The 21,959-nt window shown below is 34.4% G+C and overlaps 1 protein-coding gene across 2 annotated transcripts in view; it reads left to right on the forward strand.

Moving 5' to 3' along the window:
* LUZP2 (leucine zipper protein 2) overlaps nucleotides 1–18,914 on the forward strand; it is a 294,610-nt gene extending 275,696 nt beyond the window's left edge. For both annotated transcript variants that reach the window (XM_019631038.1, XM_019631037.1), the window contains exons 10-12: nucleotides 795–887; nucleotides 17,455–17,541; nucleotides 18,282–18,914. In XM_019631038.1, the coding sequence (XP_019486583.1) occupies nucleotides 795–887; nucleotides 17,455–17,541; nucleotides 18,282–18,386 (285 nt within the window). In that variant the 3' untranslated portion in view covers nucleotides 18,387–18,914. The remainder of the gene's footprint in view (nucleotides 1–794; nucleotides 888–17,454; nucleotides 17,542–18,281) is intronic.
* Nucleotides 18,915–21,959: the final 3,045 nt, after the last annotated feature.

Below are 21,959 nucleotides of genomic sequence, written 5' to 3' on the forward strand. Positions count from 1 at the left end.
GTCTTTCTCTGACTGACTTATTTCACTTAGCATAATGTTCTCTAGTTCCATCCATATTGTTGCAAATGGTACTATTTCCTTCTTTATAGCTGAGTAATACTCCATTGTGTAAATGTACCAAAATTTCTTTTTTTTTTAATTTATTTATTTATTGTTAGTTTCAGGTGTACAGAACAATGCAATAGTTACCCTTTTCACCCTCCCAATCCAGTCATCTACCGATAGGCATTTTGGTTGGAAAAACAGCTTTTTATTTTGTTGTTTTAATTTAGTGTTCCTAAAGAGATGACTTTTAGAATATTTAGGGTTTCCAGAGATATAAAGCAGCACCTAATTAGCTAGTGAAGCACTGGAGTGAATATAATCCTGTATGTAAATAATAGTAAGATGTTACAAAACATTTTCTTTCTTACGGGGAACATAAGGTGTGTACTTACTATTTCTCAGATACACTGGAGGTTAAAATAAAGAGAAAATACAGGACTTCTTTTTGAGGAACCAAGGTCCTTAAAACACCATTGGACATCACTAATATAAAATTGAGTAGAGATTTTATTTAATTTCAAAGTTAAGAATTTTTATTGTACAATTTTTAAGGTCTCATGTACAAATTTTCATTTTATTGTTTTTCTTTGAGTGTGATGTTGCATTGCACTATATTTTACAACGTCATGTAAATCTGTTAAATCTATTTCTCTCTCTCTCTCTCTCTCTCCCTCCTTCTCTCTCTTCCCCTCCTCCCCACCCCCCACCCCACCAATCACCTCTTTAATGTTCTTTCTTTCTTTCTCAAGGCTCAACAAAGCACTCCAGGAAGCAATGACAGCTCTCAAGTTGTGACAACAAAGGACGAAAAGCTGAAAATCCCTGAGTGCAATTCTGAAAATGTAAGATTAACTTAAAATGGTTTTAGCAGTATTCAACATGAAAAACAAGGACATAAGCATTTTAACAATTCTAGTTCATGTCACCATGAGACTTTGTATCTATATGAAGTAACTACTATTTAAACATTGTACTTTTAATTTGAAAAAGCAGATGTTCTTTAGATGTGAATCAGATAGGTGTTCCATTAAGAAGTATAACCAGACTCTTAGGAGCACCATGAACTTGAGCTGTCAGAGATAAAGGGGTGACCACACTTGAGCAGCCTGCTCTTTTCCACAACCACATGACAGAAACCTGTTAAAATATTAAAAACAAACAAAGACCCAAAATGATTCTATAGTATTTCCATGTTCCATATATATGGAATAAAGTAAATAAACCTAGCATTATAGAGACATTACATTAAAGAAAGGGGGATTCTTAATATTCAAATGATAATAGGTAACATAGAACTTGTGCCGGTGGGTGTTGTTTATTTTTGTTTGTTTTTGTTTTTTGCTTTGTTTTGTTTTAATTACAAATATAATGAAATTTTAATTCTGGAACTTTGGCACAATTACAGATCTATCATGTCCAATAGCAAATAACAATCGTGTTGTGTAGACTGAAAGTTTGGCTTTAATCTAGTTAACAAAATGCAAAGTATCTCTTAGTCAATCCTGATTGAAAAGAAATCAGGCTACAGCAAAGAATAAGTCAAAATAGAAACATAAGTGAACCAAGTCGATCTCTATTTCCTCTATTGGCTCCAAAAATGAATTTAGAAATATGAATTTCTCATCAATTTTCCCTTCATATCTTTGTATATTTAAACATATACCAAAGCCATACAAGTTAGTACATAATAAGGTCAATTAGAATAGAAATAAAATACTCTGCAATTTACTTCCAAGGGAGGAAGAAGTCAAGAAGATTTGGGGTAGGAAGGAATATTTTGTTGTAGTTTGCAGGACAGCTAGGTCTCTGACAAGGTAAGCAAATGTGCAGAGAGAAGAATACAGAATAATATGGTTCAAAAATACAGGGCAGAAAGTGGTAGGATATGTGCCTAAAACGATAATTTGGGACTGAGGTGTGCAGGGCCCTAGATTTCCAAGCAAAGGAGTTTGGTTTGAATTAGGGATGTAGTCAAAGTTTTCAAATGTTAGTGTCCAATTAAGTCATAAGATCATTGGGTTAATATTAAGGAGTTTATATTTCTTGATATATTTTCTTAAAAGTACCAATAAATTATTTTTCACGTTATGCATATATAAAATCATTATGTTGTACACCTAAAACAATGTTATATGTCAATTACATTTTAATAAAAAAAAAACACCTTGGAAGCTTCTGGCCTGCACCATTGTAGGTAATGCCCAGGCTTGAGCCTTAGAGGCCCCCCCAACTGAGGCCTTGGTTCAGGAGGAATTCAGTTACCTTATCCCTGCCTCTGTACAGATGGATGTGTGCCTTGAGCAAATCGTTCTTGTAATGAGGTAGCCAAAGCACCTGAAAGGACAAAGAACAGTGACTTCATTAAGATTATCCAACAAACAAACAAACAAACAAACAAAATGTTCCCATTGGAGGCAAACTTGAAAAGTTCTCTGTGTTTTGCTAAGGTTCCCAAAAGCAACATTCTGGTCTACTTTTCCTATCAAGAGTGAGACCTGCTCAAAATCATACATTGTTTTTTGTTGTTTGTTTGTTCCACTCTCCTACTTTTGTCCTTCCTGTCACTGATAATTCCTGTCCTATCCACGAGTCCCATAAGCAGCTACTACCAATCTGGGTCCCTTCAAAACGCTGCCTCCACTGCACCAATGTGAATACCTAGATGCTAGTATTTGGAGTCACTACTTTCAAGAAGTTACACTTGCTAGTACACAGCATTCAGTACTCATAGGCTGTAGACTCAATTCCATTTAAAGGCCAACAGAGTAATTAATATAAATGAGTGAAATAAGCCAGGTGTAAGCAGCAGGAATGAGTGAGACTGGTGTGAACATCAACTTTCAAATTCTAGACCTATAGCTCCTAGCCCTGTCCTTACAATAGTGTATCACCTGGAGAGTTCTTAGAAAATACTGATGCCCAGGACCGACATCAGGAAAATTAACTGGACATCTTGGTAGGTGGGGGTCTAGACATTAGTTGAATTTATTTATTATTATTATTTTTTAATTTCCCCAGATAATTGTGACATGCAGGCCAGTTTCATTAACACTGTCTTTTATATGTAAATGATCATAAAACTCATCTTGGGAGTTTTTATAAATTAAATTCTGAGAAATTACTCAAGAAACCCTACATGAATAAGACTTAGTGTAACCTCAATTTTTTAACATGAACCTGACAATCCTCTTCCCAATCACAGTGATTCTGAGGCAGATGGTCAGTGAGCCATTATTTGAAAAGCATTTGTTTAGATAAGTCATAATCCCTTTAGTATATTTATTGTCCAATAATGGATTTTCTGCTTTTCCTATCTGTTATATTTGCATTTTAAAGAAGGCAATGCCTAAATAAGGCTCTGTAATGCTAGTAATGAAAGACTGTGGTGTGACCTTTGATAGTGGGTAAGGAGAATCCATCAGAACCCTTCCATTTATTATGTAACCAGTCCATAAACATGGGTCATCTCTCCATTTATTTATTACTTTTACAGCATTCTTCAACAATGTTTTATAGATTTTCAGGCTTAGACTTCTTTTTTTTATTTTTTTATTCCTAAGTATGTTATTCTATTTACTCTTATTGTAAACGGGGCTGTTTTCTTAATTTTATTTCCAGGTTGCTTATTGCTAGCTATAGAAATGCAGTTAATTTTCATATATTTATCTTGTATCAGAATAGAGTTTTAAGTGACTATGAGCTCTGAGTTAAACTGATGAGATTTGCAAAACAACTACATGAAGTTACAATGAAGTTATGACATGAAGTTACAATGTTGACTTCAAGTAATTACGATGCTACATCCAGAATAAGGAAGATTAAATCCCTTATATAATTGTACTTGTTAGTCTAGACTGATAAAGTATGTTCCATTCTAGAAATAACACGTCTAAGGTCAGCTATGACAGATGGAGTGTATCTACTAAAGCTTGACGTGAAAGACCATAGAGGCAAGTCAGGAATGTAATGTTGATCAGTTTCATTTATGTTTCAACCAGTTAGTCAATATGTAAACATGAATATTTGAGGCTCATTTTTCTCTTCTTATAAAGAGAGATAAAGTTATCTTACCTCTTATAGCGTGTTAGAAGATCCAGTGACACAGCCTAGCTTAACACCTAGAAAGATCACCAAAGGCTTAACAGCATACTGGACTATCAGTTTGGGGTATGTTTAAATTACTCTGAAGGCAGCTTTGCTTAAATGATAAGATTGGAGTCACATGGAGAGAACAAAGGCTTGTACCTGCTTCATTTCATTTTCCTGCGGTTTGCAAATGTGCCTCATATTGTTTAATAGCTTAGCAAGAATTAAAGACATTGAGCATTTTATTTTAATTTTCACTTAGGGATTAAGACTTACTACTCAATGTAAATGTGTTTTATAATGTTTCTGACAGAGAGGCAGCAAATACTTAACTTTTCTTCATGCTTTGAGGAAATGAAAAGCAATAATGGCTTATGTTTAGCAATCTGAGCACTTGCTCAGTTTCTTGCCATTACACCTGCTTGCAAGACCCTGACCCTTTATAGGGAGTTTATTCAACAGAAAAAACAAAACAAAACAAAACAAAAGTATTGTTTAAGGAAATGTACAGAAAATAAATCCTAGAGCTGAGAGTAGAAAACTATGCCAGGCTTTTCATGTTACAGCAATTTTGTCAGAGATTTAAGATATCCTAGTTTGCTACTATATCCAATATTCATTGCGTGACATTTGATGGCCCTGATGAGTTGTTGGCAGATACCTGGGTAACAAAATTTCCTAGGCAAGGCATGCCCTGCTGTAAATGGGCTGAGAGACCACTGACCAGTGTCCTTATGGGCTACACGCCATCAGACCATCTGAAGAGGTTGGCTTCGTACAAGGCATTCTTCATTGTGCTACTGTCATATTTTTTAAGGAGCAAGCATCCCTCCAGATAATGTAGAAATGCTAGATAATTCCCTAAGGTCTTTAAAACAATATTCTGCTCTTCACATTTGATTAAAATTTTCATGTTTACCCTTCTATAACATCTTGATTCAAAGCTTATAAAAATATGAACTTGTGTTTTCTTACCATAATTCTTATAAAATTTTTTAAAATAATATTTAAATTATTATTTTAGTAAATAAAAATAACCCTATAAGCATGCGGTAATAAATAATACTTATTAGAAGGCTATTGGCCAAACATAGATGTGCAAATACAAAAGTTAATTTGATGAATAACTTTTGGATTCCCTCTCCTAGCTTCTCTGCAAGACACATAATGGCTTTTTCCCCTGGGTCCCTATCATGCTTGGTTTATACATGTGTTTTATCTTGTATCACATTCCACCTTGCACATTGATTATTCATATAATATTCTCATTTTCATTAGATAACAAGCAATTTCAGGACAGAGACTATAAAAATATGGATATTTCCGTCAGAACCAAGCAAAATGCTCATCTTAACAGATGTTTTTTAATATTTCTTGAAAACATCCAAAATTACAAAGTTAGACAGGGCTGCATTTTTTCAAAATTTTAAAAATTTCATGTGGAGAATGAAGAAGTTAAAGTTCAGAGAGGGGGCGTGACTTGCATAGAGGTGCAGAGTTAGACCCTGCTCCACTCCCAGACTGCCATTCCTCCATCAACTGCATTCAGGGTTGTCACCTTGATGCAGCATTACATTTTCAGTCTTTGAGCTTCTTACTTTATGGTTTCTGACCTTCTGGTTATTAAAACAGCACTAAAATATCATTCTGTAATTAATACAACCAATGCATTTCATATACAATAATGGCATCACACAAAAATTTACCCGAAGTGCATTTGTGTTTCTATGTAACTTGATATTTAATTTCATTTTTCTTCTTTATAATATTCTAAAAGCCATGCTTGTTTTTAGCCTCCAGCCTGTCCAATATCTTAATTAAATATGCAGAAGGAGCTGGACTTTTGTACCTATTAGAGATATTTTTTGTTGGTAGAATTTTAGGTGGCCCAGTTATGCATTTGCATGTTATTTTGAAGTTTTTGTTTTTGTTTTTTAGTGTTTTAGAGAAAGGTCATAAGAGATATAACTAATCTCTCTTGTGAAGTAGAACCAAGTATTTAATGCCAATAACAAAGTCATAGTATTCAGAAGAATCAAAGATATAATAAACTCAAGGAGGACTTCAAATGAGTTTCAGATAACTGATTCCATATGCTTTAATTCTTAAAGTATTATTCTTTACTCCCAGGAGAAGAAATAGAGTGTAATTTAAAATAAACAAAATGCAAAGGTAGTCATTTTCCTCTGTAGGCTTTCCAATGACATTAATTCAGTTATAGAGCATGTTGTGATTTTTGTTAAATTAGAATGTGTTAAGTAGACCCTTGGATGTCGTCCATCAGTGAGCCAATCTTCAAGAACAATCATAAGGCAAGGGAAGGTGAAATAGAGAAGTTGATGGCTCACAGGTCTGGAGGAGGTGGCAGGGCATGTGCTGGGTCACGTGGGGAGCTCAGACAAGTGCATTCTGAGAGCAGCAGCAGCAGGACCTGGAGCACATGCCTTTATTGCTCTCAGGTCTGGGGGAGTGAGTAGAACACTTTGAGGTTCTGGCCTAGGCCAGATTGGTCAATTCAAAGCAAAAGGAGCAAAACCTGGGCAAGCTCCATAAGAGTCTTATCTAAGGGGCTCACAAGGGGGAGGAGCTGACAGGCAGGAGAGACTTTATCCCCAGGGGCACTGGGGAAGCCATTCTGGAACTTACTCTTTCTAGTGACTCTGCAGGCTGTGATTTAGGGCGTGGACTCCAGGGAGGGGCTGGTATCAGTTCCAGGCCCTTGCAGGCCCCTTAGCAACACAAAATGGATGCTGAGGCAGCAATATTGCGGAGTAGTTTAGCTAAAATCTTAACAATGCTCTTTTGAAAAGGTCATTCTAAATATGCAACTTTACTTTCATAATTTCTAAATGGGATATTTGCATGTATCATAATGAAAATCTGAATCCTCTGAACCCATAAGTTGAATTAGATGGACTGACCTGATTCTGTCTTGAGGAAGAAAAAAACAAATACAGGATAGCTGAGGACATCCTCTAAGGCTAAGTTGCTGAAGGGTAAGGGGTTGGCTAATGAGACTTTTTTTCTTGCCTTATTAAATCATGAACAGAAAAGGATGAGAGTGGAAGAACCACAGACCTGGTGGTGGTGGTGGTGGTGTGCAGGAGGGAAGGAGGAAATCGCAACAAATTCTTTGGCAATGTTAAGCTTCTCTGATGACCTGAGTCAAAATGTTGACACCAGGGTTGTAAAATTAAAGTGACTAAATATCAATGTTTATATTCTGATTCAAATCTCTATTGACAAAATAGAGAAATTTTGACTGAAGGAAGGGAAAACTAAGGATGGTAAAGGAAGGATAGAAACTGAACTGAGCACTTAATATGATGGCTCCTTTAAGAGCCATTATATGGATTGTTTATTTAATATAATGCTTCCAACAACCCCTTCAAGCAGGAATTATTTTGCCTAACTTACAGATAAGGAATCATAAACTCAGGGAGATGAAGTCACTTCCTTGAGTTCATACAGCTAATAAGGGCTAAAGGAATTCTAACCAGAGATGGGCTAATTCTTCACTCCATTCACCCAGTGCAGTTACCTTACATTACCTCTTTTCACTTTGCGTCAAGATTTAGAATGTAGGCATTATTATCTCCAGTGTATAAATGAAGAAAAAGTGAGATTAAGTTGACATTTCCTATACATCATTCCACCAGCAATGTAGGCCTGTGATAGTTTTCAACAGTACAGAGATATAGAAAACTGGCTCTGGGTGGTGAACAAGCAATGCAATGTATAGATGATGTGTTATAGAAAGGTAGACTTGAAACCTATATAATTTTACTAACCAATGTCACCCCAATAAATTTAATAAATAAGACATACGCAATAAAAATTGACATTGAATGCAGCCAAATAACAAAATATTAGTGGATTTTCCATAAATCAATCAATATGTCTCTTTGACTCTCTTTGCCTCTCAAGAATAATGTCTTTTGACATTGGATCATGTATATATTTTTAATATTAAAATATTAATATATAGTTAATATTAAAATATTGTAGAAATATAGCAGTGTGTTTTGTTTGTTGGTTTCATTATTTCATGTCAAAATCTGAAGCTGACAATGCCCATGTTTGTAACTGGTATTTAACTTTATTCTTCTGTAGAATACTAAAGGGAGGAAGGGAAGAGAGGAAGCGGGGGAGGAAAAAGAAGAAGGGATATAATGGTATAAATAGATAGTTACATAGATGGACAGACAGATAGATATGTGTTATATGTTATTTTGAAGCCAACAAAAATGCTAAATCATGACAATAAACGTGTGTGACTTGTTTTTCCCCACTATTTCATTCCGCTTTGACATTTGGCAATATTTTACGTGCACTCTTGCATTACTATGAAATTATGTGATTTTGTATTATACGCTTTTAGCTTATATATTTTTCACATTAATAACCTAAAATGTTGCCTTCATAACTACAAAATATCTTATTTTATCATTATTTATCATTATTTGTCCAGGAGCCTCAATATTCATGAACATTCGCACATTATCACAGAGAGTGGGAGATGGAGTTGGGACTCAAATTCAATTATGCATGACTCCAAAGCTTGCTATCTGCACACTAAAATGAAAGTCCTGATAATTGCTAGGGATGCTTCAGTATTACAGTCTCCCCTGTCAGGCTGTCATTGTGTACTTCTTCCATGTGCAGAGGTAAATAAATAACGGGTTTGGTCTCAGCTATATAATTTTGTTATTTCTTTGTCTGCTTTTGTGGCACAGTATACCATTTTGTGAGAAAGCAGTTTATTGCCCAAAAGCACAGAAACAAACTGGTTATTATGGTGGTGTTGGTAAAGATGTGTATATGAAAGAGAAGATATAATCACTTCAATAAAGATCCATTCACTGCTTATCCCATTTCATAATTAGGTCTATTGTATAATTGTATAATTATACAATATTGACGTGGTTGAATTTGTGCAGTTTTTCTGATCAATCTTCATATCTTAATGCTTGAATGTCTGGAAATAGGTATGTGACAAATCAGGTTGAATTTTATCTAATTGAGATGGAGTGTTTTGAAGGCCTATACTAGCCTTTTATTATATTTTATGCAATTCTCAAGACTATCACTCAAACATTTCTGCCTATTAGGACAGAAAATAGTTCCTTTGCATAATTAATCAATCATTCACTACAGCTAGTTACATTTTTGGCCATTCTTCTCCAGTAAAATTATATTTTTTGATCATACATTCTTAAGGGGAAATGATACCTACACTTTTCTGCAGTCCAAAGGAAGGAATTTGAGGTTCAAATTGATAAGGAAGGAAGAGGTTAAGTTTCTAAGCACTGTTCCAACATAAATATCATATTTTTACAAACATGTATATTGTCCTATACACAAACTATTCACAGATAAGCAGGTCTTATATAGACGGCCATATCTCATTTGAAAGTAATGGGTCAGTCATGCCCACAAGAAAAAAAGAAAGAATGAGAGAGAGAGAGAGAGAGAGAGAGAGAGAGAGAGAGAGAGAGAGGANGGGGGGGAGGGAGGGAGGAAGGAAGGAAAGAAAGGGAAAGAGGGAATGGGAAAAGAAGGAGGAAAGGCAGAAGATGGGAAGAATAGAGGGAGGGAGGGAGAGAGGGAGAGAGGAAAGGGAGGAAGTTGGGGAGGAAGAGGAAGAAGGGATATAAAGATATAAATAGATAGTTACATAGATGGACAGACAGATAGATATGTCTTATATGTTATTTTGAAGCCAACAAAAATGCTAAAACATGACAATAAACATTTCTGACTTGTTTTTCCCCATTATATCATTGTGCTTTTTGACATTTGGCAATATTTTACATGCAATCTTGCATTACTATGAAATTATCTATGGGATTTTATATTATATGCTTTTAGCTTATATATTTTTCACATTAATAACCTAAAATGTTGCCTTCATAACTATAAAATATCTTATTGTATCATTATTTAATTAACCACCCTACTTATGTTCAACCATTATTTAGTTTTATTTTTTTCTATTACACAAATCCCCATAATAAATACTTCAGAATACAAAGTATTTTTTAAAATTTATTTTTATTTGTGGATTATTTTCTTCAGAGAGAGAATATTCCAAGTGAAATATACTGGATCATAAATGTATTTAAACCATTGTATCTTATCTTATTTAATTATTTTCCAAAATATCTGTATCAATTTATTTTCACACCAGCATTTTAAAAGAGAGAGATAGAAAGACCGGGAAAGAGAGAGTTCATTGCATCATGTTGTAGCCAACAGTAAATGTTAAAGTTTTGTTTTCTCATTTAACAGAAGACAGTTTATTATTGTGTTGATTATTTATAATTTTTGGTGTAATTAGATCATACCATTTTTCTTCAATGACATGAAGATGGCATTGCATTAATGCTTCTGAAAACGTAATGTAGAACTGCATTTCTCCAAACTGAATGGACCCCATAAATCATTACATGAACAACTGTCATTTTTAAAATATATAATATCAGGGAGTCTGCTGTGATATAATAATGTATATGATTTCCTGTGCCATATATATCAGGGGCTTTGCTCCAGGTTGTTTACAACACTTATTTTTATCTTCATCATCATCACTGTTACTACCATATATTGAGATATTAGTGGTGAGAGACACTGAGCTCAGCATTTTAATCATTTTCTTAATGTTTACAAACATTTGTAGATTAAAATTGTCCACATTTTACAAGTGTGGAGTTTAAATTGAGAAAAATTAAGTAACTCATCGAGGGCACAGAGCTAGTAAGTGGTAGATTTAAGAATTTGAACTTTGGTTTAAGACAGACTTCTTAGCTCACGGGTATGATCACCACCTTATTCTTTTTAGTCATAAAATCTCTTATGTGAAATAACACTTTTTGTCTCTTTCCAAGATTTACAATTCTATTCCAGATGGAACCAGGAAGAATTAAAAGAATGAAAAGTCAATAATTATTGCAGGTAGTATTGGGAAATGAGGCAAAAAAATATATATATATTACTGTAACAAAAAGTTCTGTGTTCTTGTGTGTGTGTTTAACAGTCATAGTAAAAAGAAACTCTCTGAGCCTGAGTAGGTGACAGCAGAGATTCAATCTTTTAATGCGGTCGTTTATCTGTGAGCCTTTGTTGTGGTTATCAAGGTGAATCTGATGACCCTGCCCCTATATCACATCTCACTTGTTTAAGAAGACAGTCCCCAACTCTTTCGCCTCATCCATCTCCTCAGTGTTCTCTGCCTGCCTCTTCACTTATCACGCCTGGCACAGCATGGAAAAATTTGGTAGGACCTGCATTTTTATACTAACTATAAAAAGCTCCCAGAGTTCCAAGTGAACCAGTGTTCAAATAAGAACTCCTAGGAAAGCTGGCTCAGAATATTTGCCAATATGGGTGACATTTGGTCTTCCCAGGGGATCTTCTTCCTCTTTTGGGACTAGAAAATCTCCCTACTCTTCCTATTAGTTATGGATAGCCAAACGGATATTTGAGAGGTGACACATTTCCATTTAGTTCGGCATCATTGTCTTATGATGTTCCCTGTGATAAGGGAAGGCATGAAAAATGGAAGGATAGCAAGGATGCATAGAGCTTATCAACACTGCAGATCAATGTGATCCTCATGAATTTATAATTTGAACTGCTCATTAAGTGAGACTTGACAGTTTGCAACATGGGTAATTACATTGTGGTCATTTGGGGCATAGTGAATCCTGAACAAAATTTGAGAGATACGAATTTGCTTGTAAAGTTTGAAGAACAGGGAAAATGCTGTGGCTGTTACATTAAATATGGGGTTGGGAGTGTTAAGAGAGGAGATTAAATGTAGACATATTATAAATGAGCTTTTGTGCTATTTAAATAAGTATATACTTTATGGACAATAGGACATCACGTATTTGTAGGGTGATATTTTTCTGATTAGTTTTGATTGTATTGATTTTTATGCAGTAAATTATCAATGGAAATATATGTTAGGAAGACATTTCTGGAGGCTGTACTGCAGATAGGTTGGAGAAAGGCAAGGTTAGAGAAAGCTGGATAGTTTAATTCAATATTATAAGAAAGAAACAAAGAGGTAAACTCCATAATCTCTGAAAAACAGAGGATTAGAGTCTAGCATACTAAATTGTTTTAATGAAAAATGGTTTATAGTGTTACCCATGGAAGGACTGTCTGCTGCTATTACCTGCAAGTTTTTCATTTTTGCAAGCTAAAATAGCGTAATCCTCAAACAAAGACCTTTACTGAATCTACTCATACACATAGCAATTAAACCATATAAAGTATTGTGGTTCTTGTTAGTATGGTTTTTCTTAGATTTGGTCAATACATATAAAAGGAAAACTCTCAAGATTTACTACCTCTTGAGATATATGATCATTAAAGCAATCAAGTTTTAATGTGACTTGCTTGTGATGAGAAGCTAAGCATGCTTTCATGATATGTAATGCATACGTTTCAGGCATAAAGAGAAAGTGAATCACTTGAAAAAGGGAATTTTTTGTTATTGTTTATTACTCCAACTCCAAATACTCAAGCATTTAAGCCAAATGTTTGAAAAAAATTTATCCAAGTTTCAACTTCCTGTCCACCTGGTGAGAGAAAGAAAAGGGAGCTGCCTTAACAAGTCCTGGTGATCTTCAGAATCGTGCACGTGAGAGAGAAATGCTTTTAAAAGTGGCATGGATGCCAAACTTGTCACTGAAGAAAGGAGGTTCTGTTGATGGCATTTTTCAGCAAGTATCATATGGAATGATCACTTTAGATCCCTGTTCGTGAATCTGTTTAATTCCCAGTATAAAGAAAGCACTAACTTGTAAACTTTCTTAGAAAAGTAGGCATGTTACTGCAGGATATTTACAATATAATTGTGTCTTCATAACTGCTAAATTGTGTATAACTGTCACTCTTTGATCTGGAAGTTCTTCTATGAACTGTCCCTACTGTAGTCATCTCTCAGTAGTTCCCATCTCAGCTGACCTCACCACTATTACCTGTGCTGTGCTGTCCCTCCACCATGCGTCTACTTCTACTTTATCCTCATGACTCTGACACACACACACACACACACACACACACACACACACACACACACACACCCCAACCAACCAACCAACAAACAAAAAAACCTCCAGCCATTATTCAAGGGTCAGTTCCAGCACACTTATCACTCTCTGATATTCTCTTTTATATGTCCTTGTTTTTGTATTTATTTCTGCTTTCTCCACTAAAATGTAAGCTCCATTAGGTGTAAAAATCTTGTCTTTTTCATTGTTCTGTTTCCAGCCCTGAAACAGTACCTGGCTCACAGTAGGAACTCAATTAAAAAAAAAATTAACTCCATTTATTTTCTTGGTAGCCACACCTCTCACTCTGTAGTATAGATTCTCTAAATGAAGAGCATTTGTTTTAAGAATTACATTATGTTATTTCCAAGCCAGCTTCCCTAGAAGTACACCCATTGGTTTAATTCTATATGAAATGATTCTCAGTATAACCTCAAACCCCGGGTTATTGGATAAATCTTTAAATATATAAACACAATTTTTCATAACCTTGAAATCCCTATGTTCTTATCTTTTTTCCTCCCAAAGAAAAAGATCAATTGTGTTTATTTTTATTATTTTTATCTATAATGTCAGAAATATTACTAGTATTTTTTTCCATCCTTTTAAGTAAGTACTGATTTCTCTGTTTCCTTTTATTCTCCCCTTCTCTCCCCTGTCACCATAAGAATGTCCAAACCTGTATAGTATTTTTATAAGAGTTTGTTTGTGCCAAATTCATGACATGCTGGGAACAAAGATCTCAAATGCTCTGGAGAATGGAAGTTCTGCAGTTTTTTTATACCTTTGGAATTGAGGAGGGATCTCAAGGATTACATGAAGGTGGGAGAAAGAAAGGTGGACACAAGATTATGTGCTCCCTTGAGGATGGTTATACCTCTGAGGGCTCTTAAAAAGAGGATTACTCTGCATTTCAAAGATGTGTTAACCTAGATGTTCAGGAAAGAAGGCAGGACTTACTTAAGGCAAATATAAACCCTTACTGAGAAGTTATATGCCTGGAGCATGACTATTCATCATGATGTGCCCAGTTAGGGATTTACGTTCAGATCATCCTGTGAGTTTACTTTTGGTCACTGGACTTGTCAGATTTATTACAGAGACTCTTTTTCATTCTCCCCTCTTTCCTGTTCCTCCTCGATGTGTGGAAATTACATGACTGTTGATTCTGCAGCATATTTTATATTTGCAATATTAGTGTCAACTCATTGTAATCGTTGGTTGATAATCATTAATGGTAGAATTAATAATAATAATGATAGGGGAAAAGGGAGAAAGAACATGTTTACTATTTGTTAATATTTATGGTGAATATTTTATATAGTTTTAAATTTTATCCTCAAAATAACCCTAAAAAGAAGTGGCCCTATTTTACAGTGAAATAACCTGAGACACAGAGATAAGTAACTGATCAAGTTATATGATTGAGATCACTAATGAATAAACATCAGAACTGAAACCAAAGGTTGTTTCCCTCCCAAACACTTTGAGCCATTTGGCAAAATTACCTTTATACTACAATGTTGGAAATTCTTCTTGCCTTTCTTAACTATAGTTCTCTGGAATTTTTGGCACTCTGAGTGATATTGCAGTAAGAGTGAGAAAACTCCACAATGAAACCCCTCTTTTATTTTCTCACCAAGTGAATGCCTGCTTCATCTATGGCTATAAAGTTGATAAGATGCTTATTAAGGCACAATACCTGCATGTTATGTTGCCCTTTATCTGTTGCTTTTCTGAGAAACACTAAGAATTGTATGAATCCCATCTCATGAAGTTTCTATAGTGTCTGTGAGGCACAGAAAAAGTAAGTTTAAACATACCATTCATTATAAGATCAAAGTATCAAAAATTGTTCGAGCCACATAACATTTTCTTTAATGTTAAAATTTAATATGTTTTCATTGTTCAGATGATCAAAGTCTTGTCTCAAATAGTCAGCTGTGCTTGCATTAATGAAAGAACATACTACACTAAAAATTCGTTAGTATTTTTCTCATGACAATGACCTCAAGTGATGTTCCACACACACAAAAACGAATTTTAAGGTCAAATAGATTTGAGAAATGATTGTATCCTATCTCCTTTTAAGAGATTTATAATACATTTGTGCATTATGAAGAAGTGGATTTCAAATTTCATTGTGTATTGGAATTGCTGGAGTGATGCTTAAAAATGCAAGCCTATATTTATAGGACTAAATGATCTCCCAGAAGTATTCTTTTAACAATCACCTTATGTGATTATGTAGACAGTTCATTCAAGACCAAAACTCTAAGAAATTGTGTTTAAAAGTGCTGAGAAGAATATTTTAAATACAACTATTTAATGTTTAAATAAACTTTTCCCCAAACTTTAAAGAGCTTGGAACTCCATTATTCTAAATATATTCTGGAAATCCTACACTGTGCAGGTTACTTTTTGCACTTAACATGTTTTTTGAGCTTGATTTCATATACCAACTTTAGTTAACTTTTAAACAGCTGAGTGCAAGTATAATAAAAACAAAGGCCAGTTATAGTATTACAATAAACATGGAATAATTATAATTTTTTCAGGGTAATTTTAGATTCTAGGTCTCACTCAAACCCATGCAATATAAAAATAAACAAACTTATTTCTTAGGCAGCATAGAAGATACCGCTGCACATCTACCTAAAATTCTTGGGAGTAAGGTAAATAAATATAAATTCTTATTTATATTGTTATAGCTACAATCTTACTTTTCCACTATTCTGTAGGCTTATTTAGAAGATGGGCCTGTGTGTAACCATTTTGGAGCCTGAATCAAACATACCTAAGTTTAATCATATAAAAAAATCAGATATTTATTAAAATTCTAAGAATTGTAATATTTTCACAGCCAAAATTTGTTTTACTCATTTATTACTTATTCAGAGGTTATATATTGGCCACTTGCTACCTGGTCGACATCTAGCTGAGCTCTAAGGCTGATAAATGTAGCCTTTGTCTTTAAGAAAACTCACAACATATTGAGGAGCCATATATATACATACACAAACAATGTTAAGTGCTAAGACATTTATATGCACTGTACCTTTAGAACAGAAAAGTGTTACAGAGTCTATTTAGTGGTAGAAATTATGTGGTACGGAGGGAATGAGTAGGTAGTTTTTAGGATGTCACAATAAAGTGAGATTTGTATGAAGGTGGAGTGTCATACACATTAGCATGTGTTCATTTAAGAACAATGTAGTGTAAGATTACAGAACGTATAAAATAACTTTGCTCTAAAATCTGAATTAGACTAGGTTAAATCTCCTATACAACCTCTTTTGTTATCATCTATTTGTTGAATTTATAGAATATTAGAGTTCAAAACCAGCTTCAGTACCCATCTGTTTGATCCCAAGGAAACAAATTGACACTCAAGGTCAGAGCTAACTGGTGGCCATGGACTATTAAACACCTCGGCTCGGTTTTACATATGGAAAAGATTTTGGAAAATACCCAAAAAAAAGCATATTCTTACACTAAACAATTTTTATGGTTTCTTTAAAAATATGTTTAAAATAAAGAGGAAAAAAAAAGGAAGGGAGCATGGGAGAATGAAAGGCAGTAAGGAAAGAAGGATGGAAGAGAGTCAGACAAAGAAGGAAGGAAGTTAAAAAAGGAGGAAGGGTGAGAAGGAGGGAGCAAGAGAGAAAGGGAGGGAGAGAAAATTCAATATTTTAACCTTGGTTAAAATGGAAATGAAGGCTAATTGGAATATACTGCTAGTAATTCATCTTCTTTAAAACTATTGAGGCTAATAAATAAGATGAGTTTTCCTGGTTAGTAAAATATGTGATTTTATTTCCAAAATGTAATATTTATACAGTATGGAAGATTTTTTTGCTAGACAGATTGTTGATCATATTGTTTACATTGCTTCCTGGTTTGCAATATTGATGTTCCTGCAGGCATACAGATCATATTTAAATTGTGGTGTTCAGACACATCGCAGATATAGTAGTTTTATAATTTTTTACTTTTAAAGCTTTTTACAAGGAAAGAAATTGCCATTGGAATTGAACTTTGTTGTAGTCAATGACTGCCATAAGAACCACTGAGATCCAAAAACCACTGTGAATGCTTACTTTCTCCTTGGGATCCCACTCATGTTGTTTTGATTTCCCTAGCTTGCCCTTTCAGCTTGTATCAAAGTGAAAGAAATGTCTCAGTGAGAAGAGTACAAGGGACTTTTTTCTATCCCCTTCCTTCATGTAATTTAATTTCATTGACCTTTTTTCAATTGCAGCTTTTACAGGTGGATGGGACCTGTTTAATGAAGCGTAAAGAAAACCCCCCAAGAAATGACACTGCAGAACCAGAGCCTACCCTGCAGGTATGTCTTGGTTGTTGGTTTTATGTCCTAGAACATTTCTTGAATACACTGTGTTCAATGATTTTCTCTCTTGCTCTAGTTGAAGCAGAGGTGTTTTATTGGCTAATACAAGATGTTTCCTAGTGCTTCTGACCACTTCCACGACCACTATGCCTGCCACTAAGCTTTTGGTTTGATTACTGGAAGTTTCCAGAAGAAAAAGGGTAGGGAAGTGCCCCTCCCCTTCCATGCAACCAGGAAACAAAACAAAAACAAAAATAAACAACAAACAAAAAACATGCATCTATTCGTTATGGGACTAAGAAGATAGAAAGAAGACATGGCAAAGCACCAGAAGTAGAAGGAAGTACATCTCCCTCACAAAAACAAACAACAAACACACAACTCAGGCGCTTAATTCTGAACTTTGGTCTATACTGTTCTGTATTTGACCAAAAATATTATAGCCTGGCAATTCTGAGATTAATGTCTCTTAACACAACATATTTCAAATTTGAGGTTAAATTAATCGGAATTGAATGATTTGGGTCAAGTTTTTTCAAAATTTGAAATATTTTATGTATTTCATGAAGTAGCAGCATTAACACATTTTAATTTATTTTATTTTTGTCTGACATTAGTATTCTGTAAGATATTTGATGAGATATGAATTTACATTAGTATTCTATTACAATTTTAATTTTTCCCTTTTTTTTATTTTTTTTTGACTCTCCTAATTCTCTTTTTGTATTATTTGACAGAAATTACAAATGCCTCATTGTACTGAATGTGAAGTGGAAAAAACCCAGGAAAAACAAATGACCCGCTTTGAAGGGAGGGCGACTAGAGAAGAAAAAATACTGTAAAAGCCAAGAAACTGTGTTTAAAAAAAACATTCATTTGCTATTGTCTTCATACCCTTTTTAGACCACAGGCTTGATGGAAATACTAAGTTTTTAAAGCATGCAACTTTTTTCACAATTTATAGTCTGCAAATTTTCCAAAAGATCCCAGTCTGATTATGATCCTCAAGCAATAACCTAATTAAAAAGGATATCCACAGTCATAAATAGTCATTGTCATCAGTAAATTGCCCAGTATAAATTGGTCTGTTTTGAATTCATATAAAATATAACATTTAATTGTTATGGTTCATTTTGGTATCTAGGACTTCTGTGATCAATATAGTTTGTGAAATCAGCTGGAGGATGAGAATATGTTTTGGATCTTCAGCATTCTTAGAATCCAAATTGCAATTAAATTATAAAGATTCTGGCCCACACCAGCAATTGGAGTTACTTTCCTCAAGGTTGGAATCTGTGCTGATATATATACAAAAAAGTATATACATTTTAAGAAAGGAAAAAGCTGTATTAAAATTGTAATACTCAATATATGCCAATAACAAAAAATGAATACAAGTCACGTTTGACTGCAGCAATTACAAGAGGTGTTCAAAGTAAATACCATCAGCGTCTAGGCACTTCTGATTACTGCGAACTACTGTTTGAGCAATGTTGACCATAGTGTCCACTTGTATACATATTTTGGTACTATATATATATATATATATATATATATACACACACACACACACACACACATACACACATAGCTATTATTATTATTTTAAACCATGTCTAAACAAGGTCAAGGCATTTCTGTCAGGGATTCAGTCAGTTAACAGAATTCATTAAAATGTTTGGTATGATGTAAACAAAATATCTGGATGAATGAGTAAATTTCTAACACAGTTGATTCGTTTTTTGGGCATTCTACAGACACATCCTTATGGTTGTCTGCTGGAATTACTCCAAGTTTGGAATCAAGTTGTTTGAAATGCTCGGCATGATTTTGGTAGGAAATTGGGGAGTGGAATGTGGGATGGAAAGTGGGATCCCAAATACATTTATACAAGCAAATAATATATATTTAAAAATGGGGATTTGATGCCAGTAAAGCAGCCATGTAGAACTCATAAACCCAGAATTGTGTATTTTGAAAACAAATGTATTATTATTATTGTTTTAAGTTGCAGAAAAGGAGTTTATTAGAAGTAAAAATACATTCAAAGAAGCAGAAGCTGGAGAAAAAGTAGAGAATGGCTCAAGGTCCATTATTAGAAAAGAAAGTGCACTCCAAAGAGTTTGGAGCAGGCCGAGCAAAGGAAGCTCAAAAGGCTAAAGGGGGCCCAGGGTCAGGGCCAGGGAGTCATTATTAGGAGAGAAAATACACTCCAAAGAGCCGAGCAGAGGCAAGGCTCAAAATGTTCAAAAGGCCAAAACAAATGTATTATTAAAACAAATCAATGGCTGCTATAATCTTTGAGTTGGAACTCTACTTAGGAATATCACTGACCAAATAAATTCACTCCTGAATAATCTGAATGTAGCCCACAAGCAAGGGGAACTGACATTTGAATACCGTATTTGCCGGCATATAAGACGATTTTTTGGCCCTGAAAAATATGCCTCCAAGTGGGGGGTCGTCTTATACGCCAGGTACACTTCAGATAGACTGCCCATAGTGCTTGCCCCGTGCCATAGTGGCCTCCCGATGCCCGCCCACTTCATTCCACATACCGTTCAGGCATCAGCAGCGCTGCTGGGTGTATGCTCGGCTGTTATGCGATTTTACCACACTCGCAAAATCTACGGTACCAGTCTATAGAGTGTGTTTTATTTAGTGAATTACCGGTATGTTTACCGGTAATAAACTTGCACTGTTTTATGTATATGTTTGATTACATACAGCCTTGTGACAGTTTTCCTGCATGTCATAAGCATTTGAATATAAATTAAAATGTTGAAATCAAATCTGATATTGTTTTACCTTTTATTTGGTGTGTGGAAGGTGTGCGGAAGAGGGGGTAGTCTTATACGGTGAGTATATAACAAACTCTGTATTTTGAGTGGAAATGTTAGGGGGTCGTCTTATACGCCCAGTCGTCTTATACGCCGGCAAATACGGTAGTTATCTGATTGATAAGGTCAATATAGCATCAAACTTACAGACTCAAATGTTGGGTTAAATGATCAAGTTAGTTTGGGTAAAATGACCAAATATATATAAGACCCATTTTGCAGAAAGCATGCAAAACCATCAGTTTTATATAATGGACCTGCCAAGTCACAATTAATATATTTGGAGCACTGTACCCTGGCAGGCTGTATTATAAAATAGTTATATACATATAATGAAATCTGTCAATAGATGAAATTAAATTCTGGGTTATAATGGCACACCTTTGATTACAATGACATAGTCTAAGAAATTTAGTGATTTGGAAAAAGGGCAAACTGTCATTAACAGTAAAAGTAATATCATGATATATTCATGTAGCCGTTGTGCTTGCAGAATAATTCAGTGTCATTTATCAATATTTTGCATATTACAGACTACCTAAGAAAAAAAGAAAATTAATTTTATAGATGATCCATAGAGTTTTCAGATGAAGTGACCAGGATCAAAGAAATGGTTAAGATCCAAAATTTCTGCTGATTCCTTCTCAACTCTAAAAGTTTAATTCTATGAAAAGGAATATTGCTAGTTTCCTAAGTCCTGTTTCTTGTAATTTCTCCACTGTACCCATAAACCCTAACCATCTCCAAAGGTTTATGAAAGGGAAACAGATAATTTAATTTTAATTTAGGTTTGCTTTTCTATTCCCACCCTATACCCCAACTTCATTCCTAGACTCTATGGATCCTATAGAAAGTTAATCACTGTTTCACTGTAGCACAGTATGTTTTGAGGCATCTTTGGGACTAATAAAAAGAGAGTCAGGCTGATAGTTTCTGAAATTTTTATAGCATATCCTGACGAAAGATGAGAATTAGGCTTCATATTAATCAAATTTGAACGGCTTCATTTGTAAATTATGTTTTCTCTGCTCTAAATTCTTGTTCAAGTATGTGATTATATAATCAAATTGCTTCTCTTAATTACTGTCATTATCAAGTGGGCTTTAAATGAGTATAATGTATATACTTTTTCTGTAATGATAGATAGCATAATGTGTCCTCAGAGTTCACTGTGGTATATTCGTTGCAGTATTTGTTTCAAAACAAAAGGAATTTGTAGCAGAAGAGCTTTATACATATTTTTAAAGACATATTCTGGGAGTTCCTTTTAATAGTTAAGTGCGGAATTCTTTTTTTTAGAATTTTCTATGACTTTAATGAATGCCTTTTATTTCTCTCCATTGTCTAATTGCTTTAAAATAACATCAGAGAGGTTTAAAATGCTTTACTTACACATGTGGGTGTTGTCTATAAGAGAGGTGCCATTTCTTATTATGTTTTTAATTAACAGCTCAATAAATAGACAGTTGTTTTTGAGGAGTTAACATTCATAGCCTAACTATCCTCATATGGAAGAAAACATTAACCTGGATGATGATAGATAGTAAAATTCTGTCCTGTACCTGTAATGGTAAG

Source organism: Hipposideros armiger, unplaced genomic scaffold (genome assembly GCF_001890085.2).
Source record: "Hipposideros armiger isolate ML-2016 unplaced genomic scaffold, ASM189008v1 scaffold_978, whole genome shotgun sequence".
NCBI classification, from domain to species: Eukaryota; Metazoa; Chordata; class Mammalia; order Chiroptera; family Hipposideridae; genus Hipposideros; species Hipposideros armiger.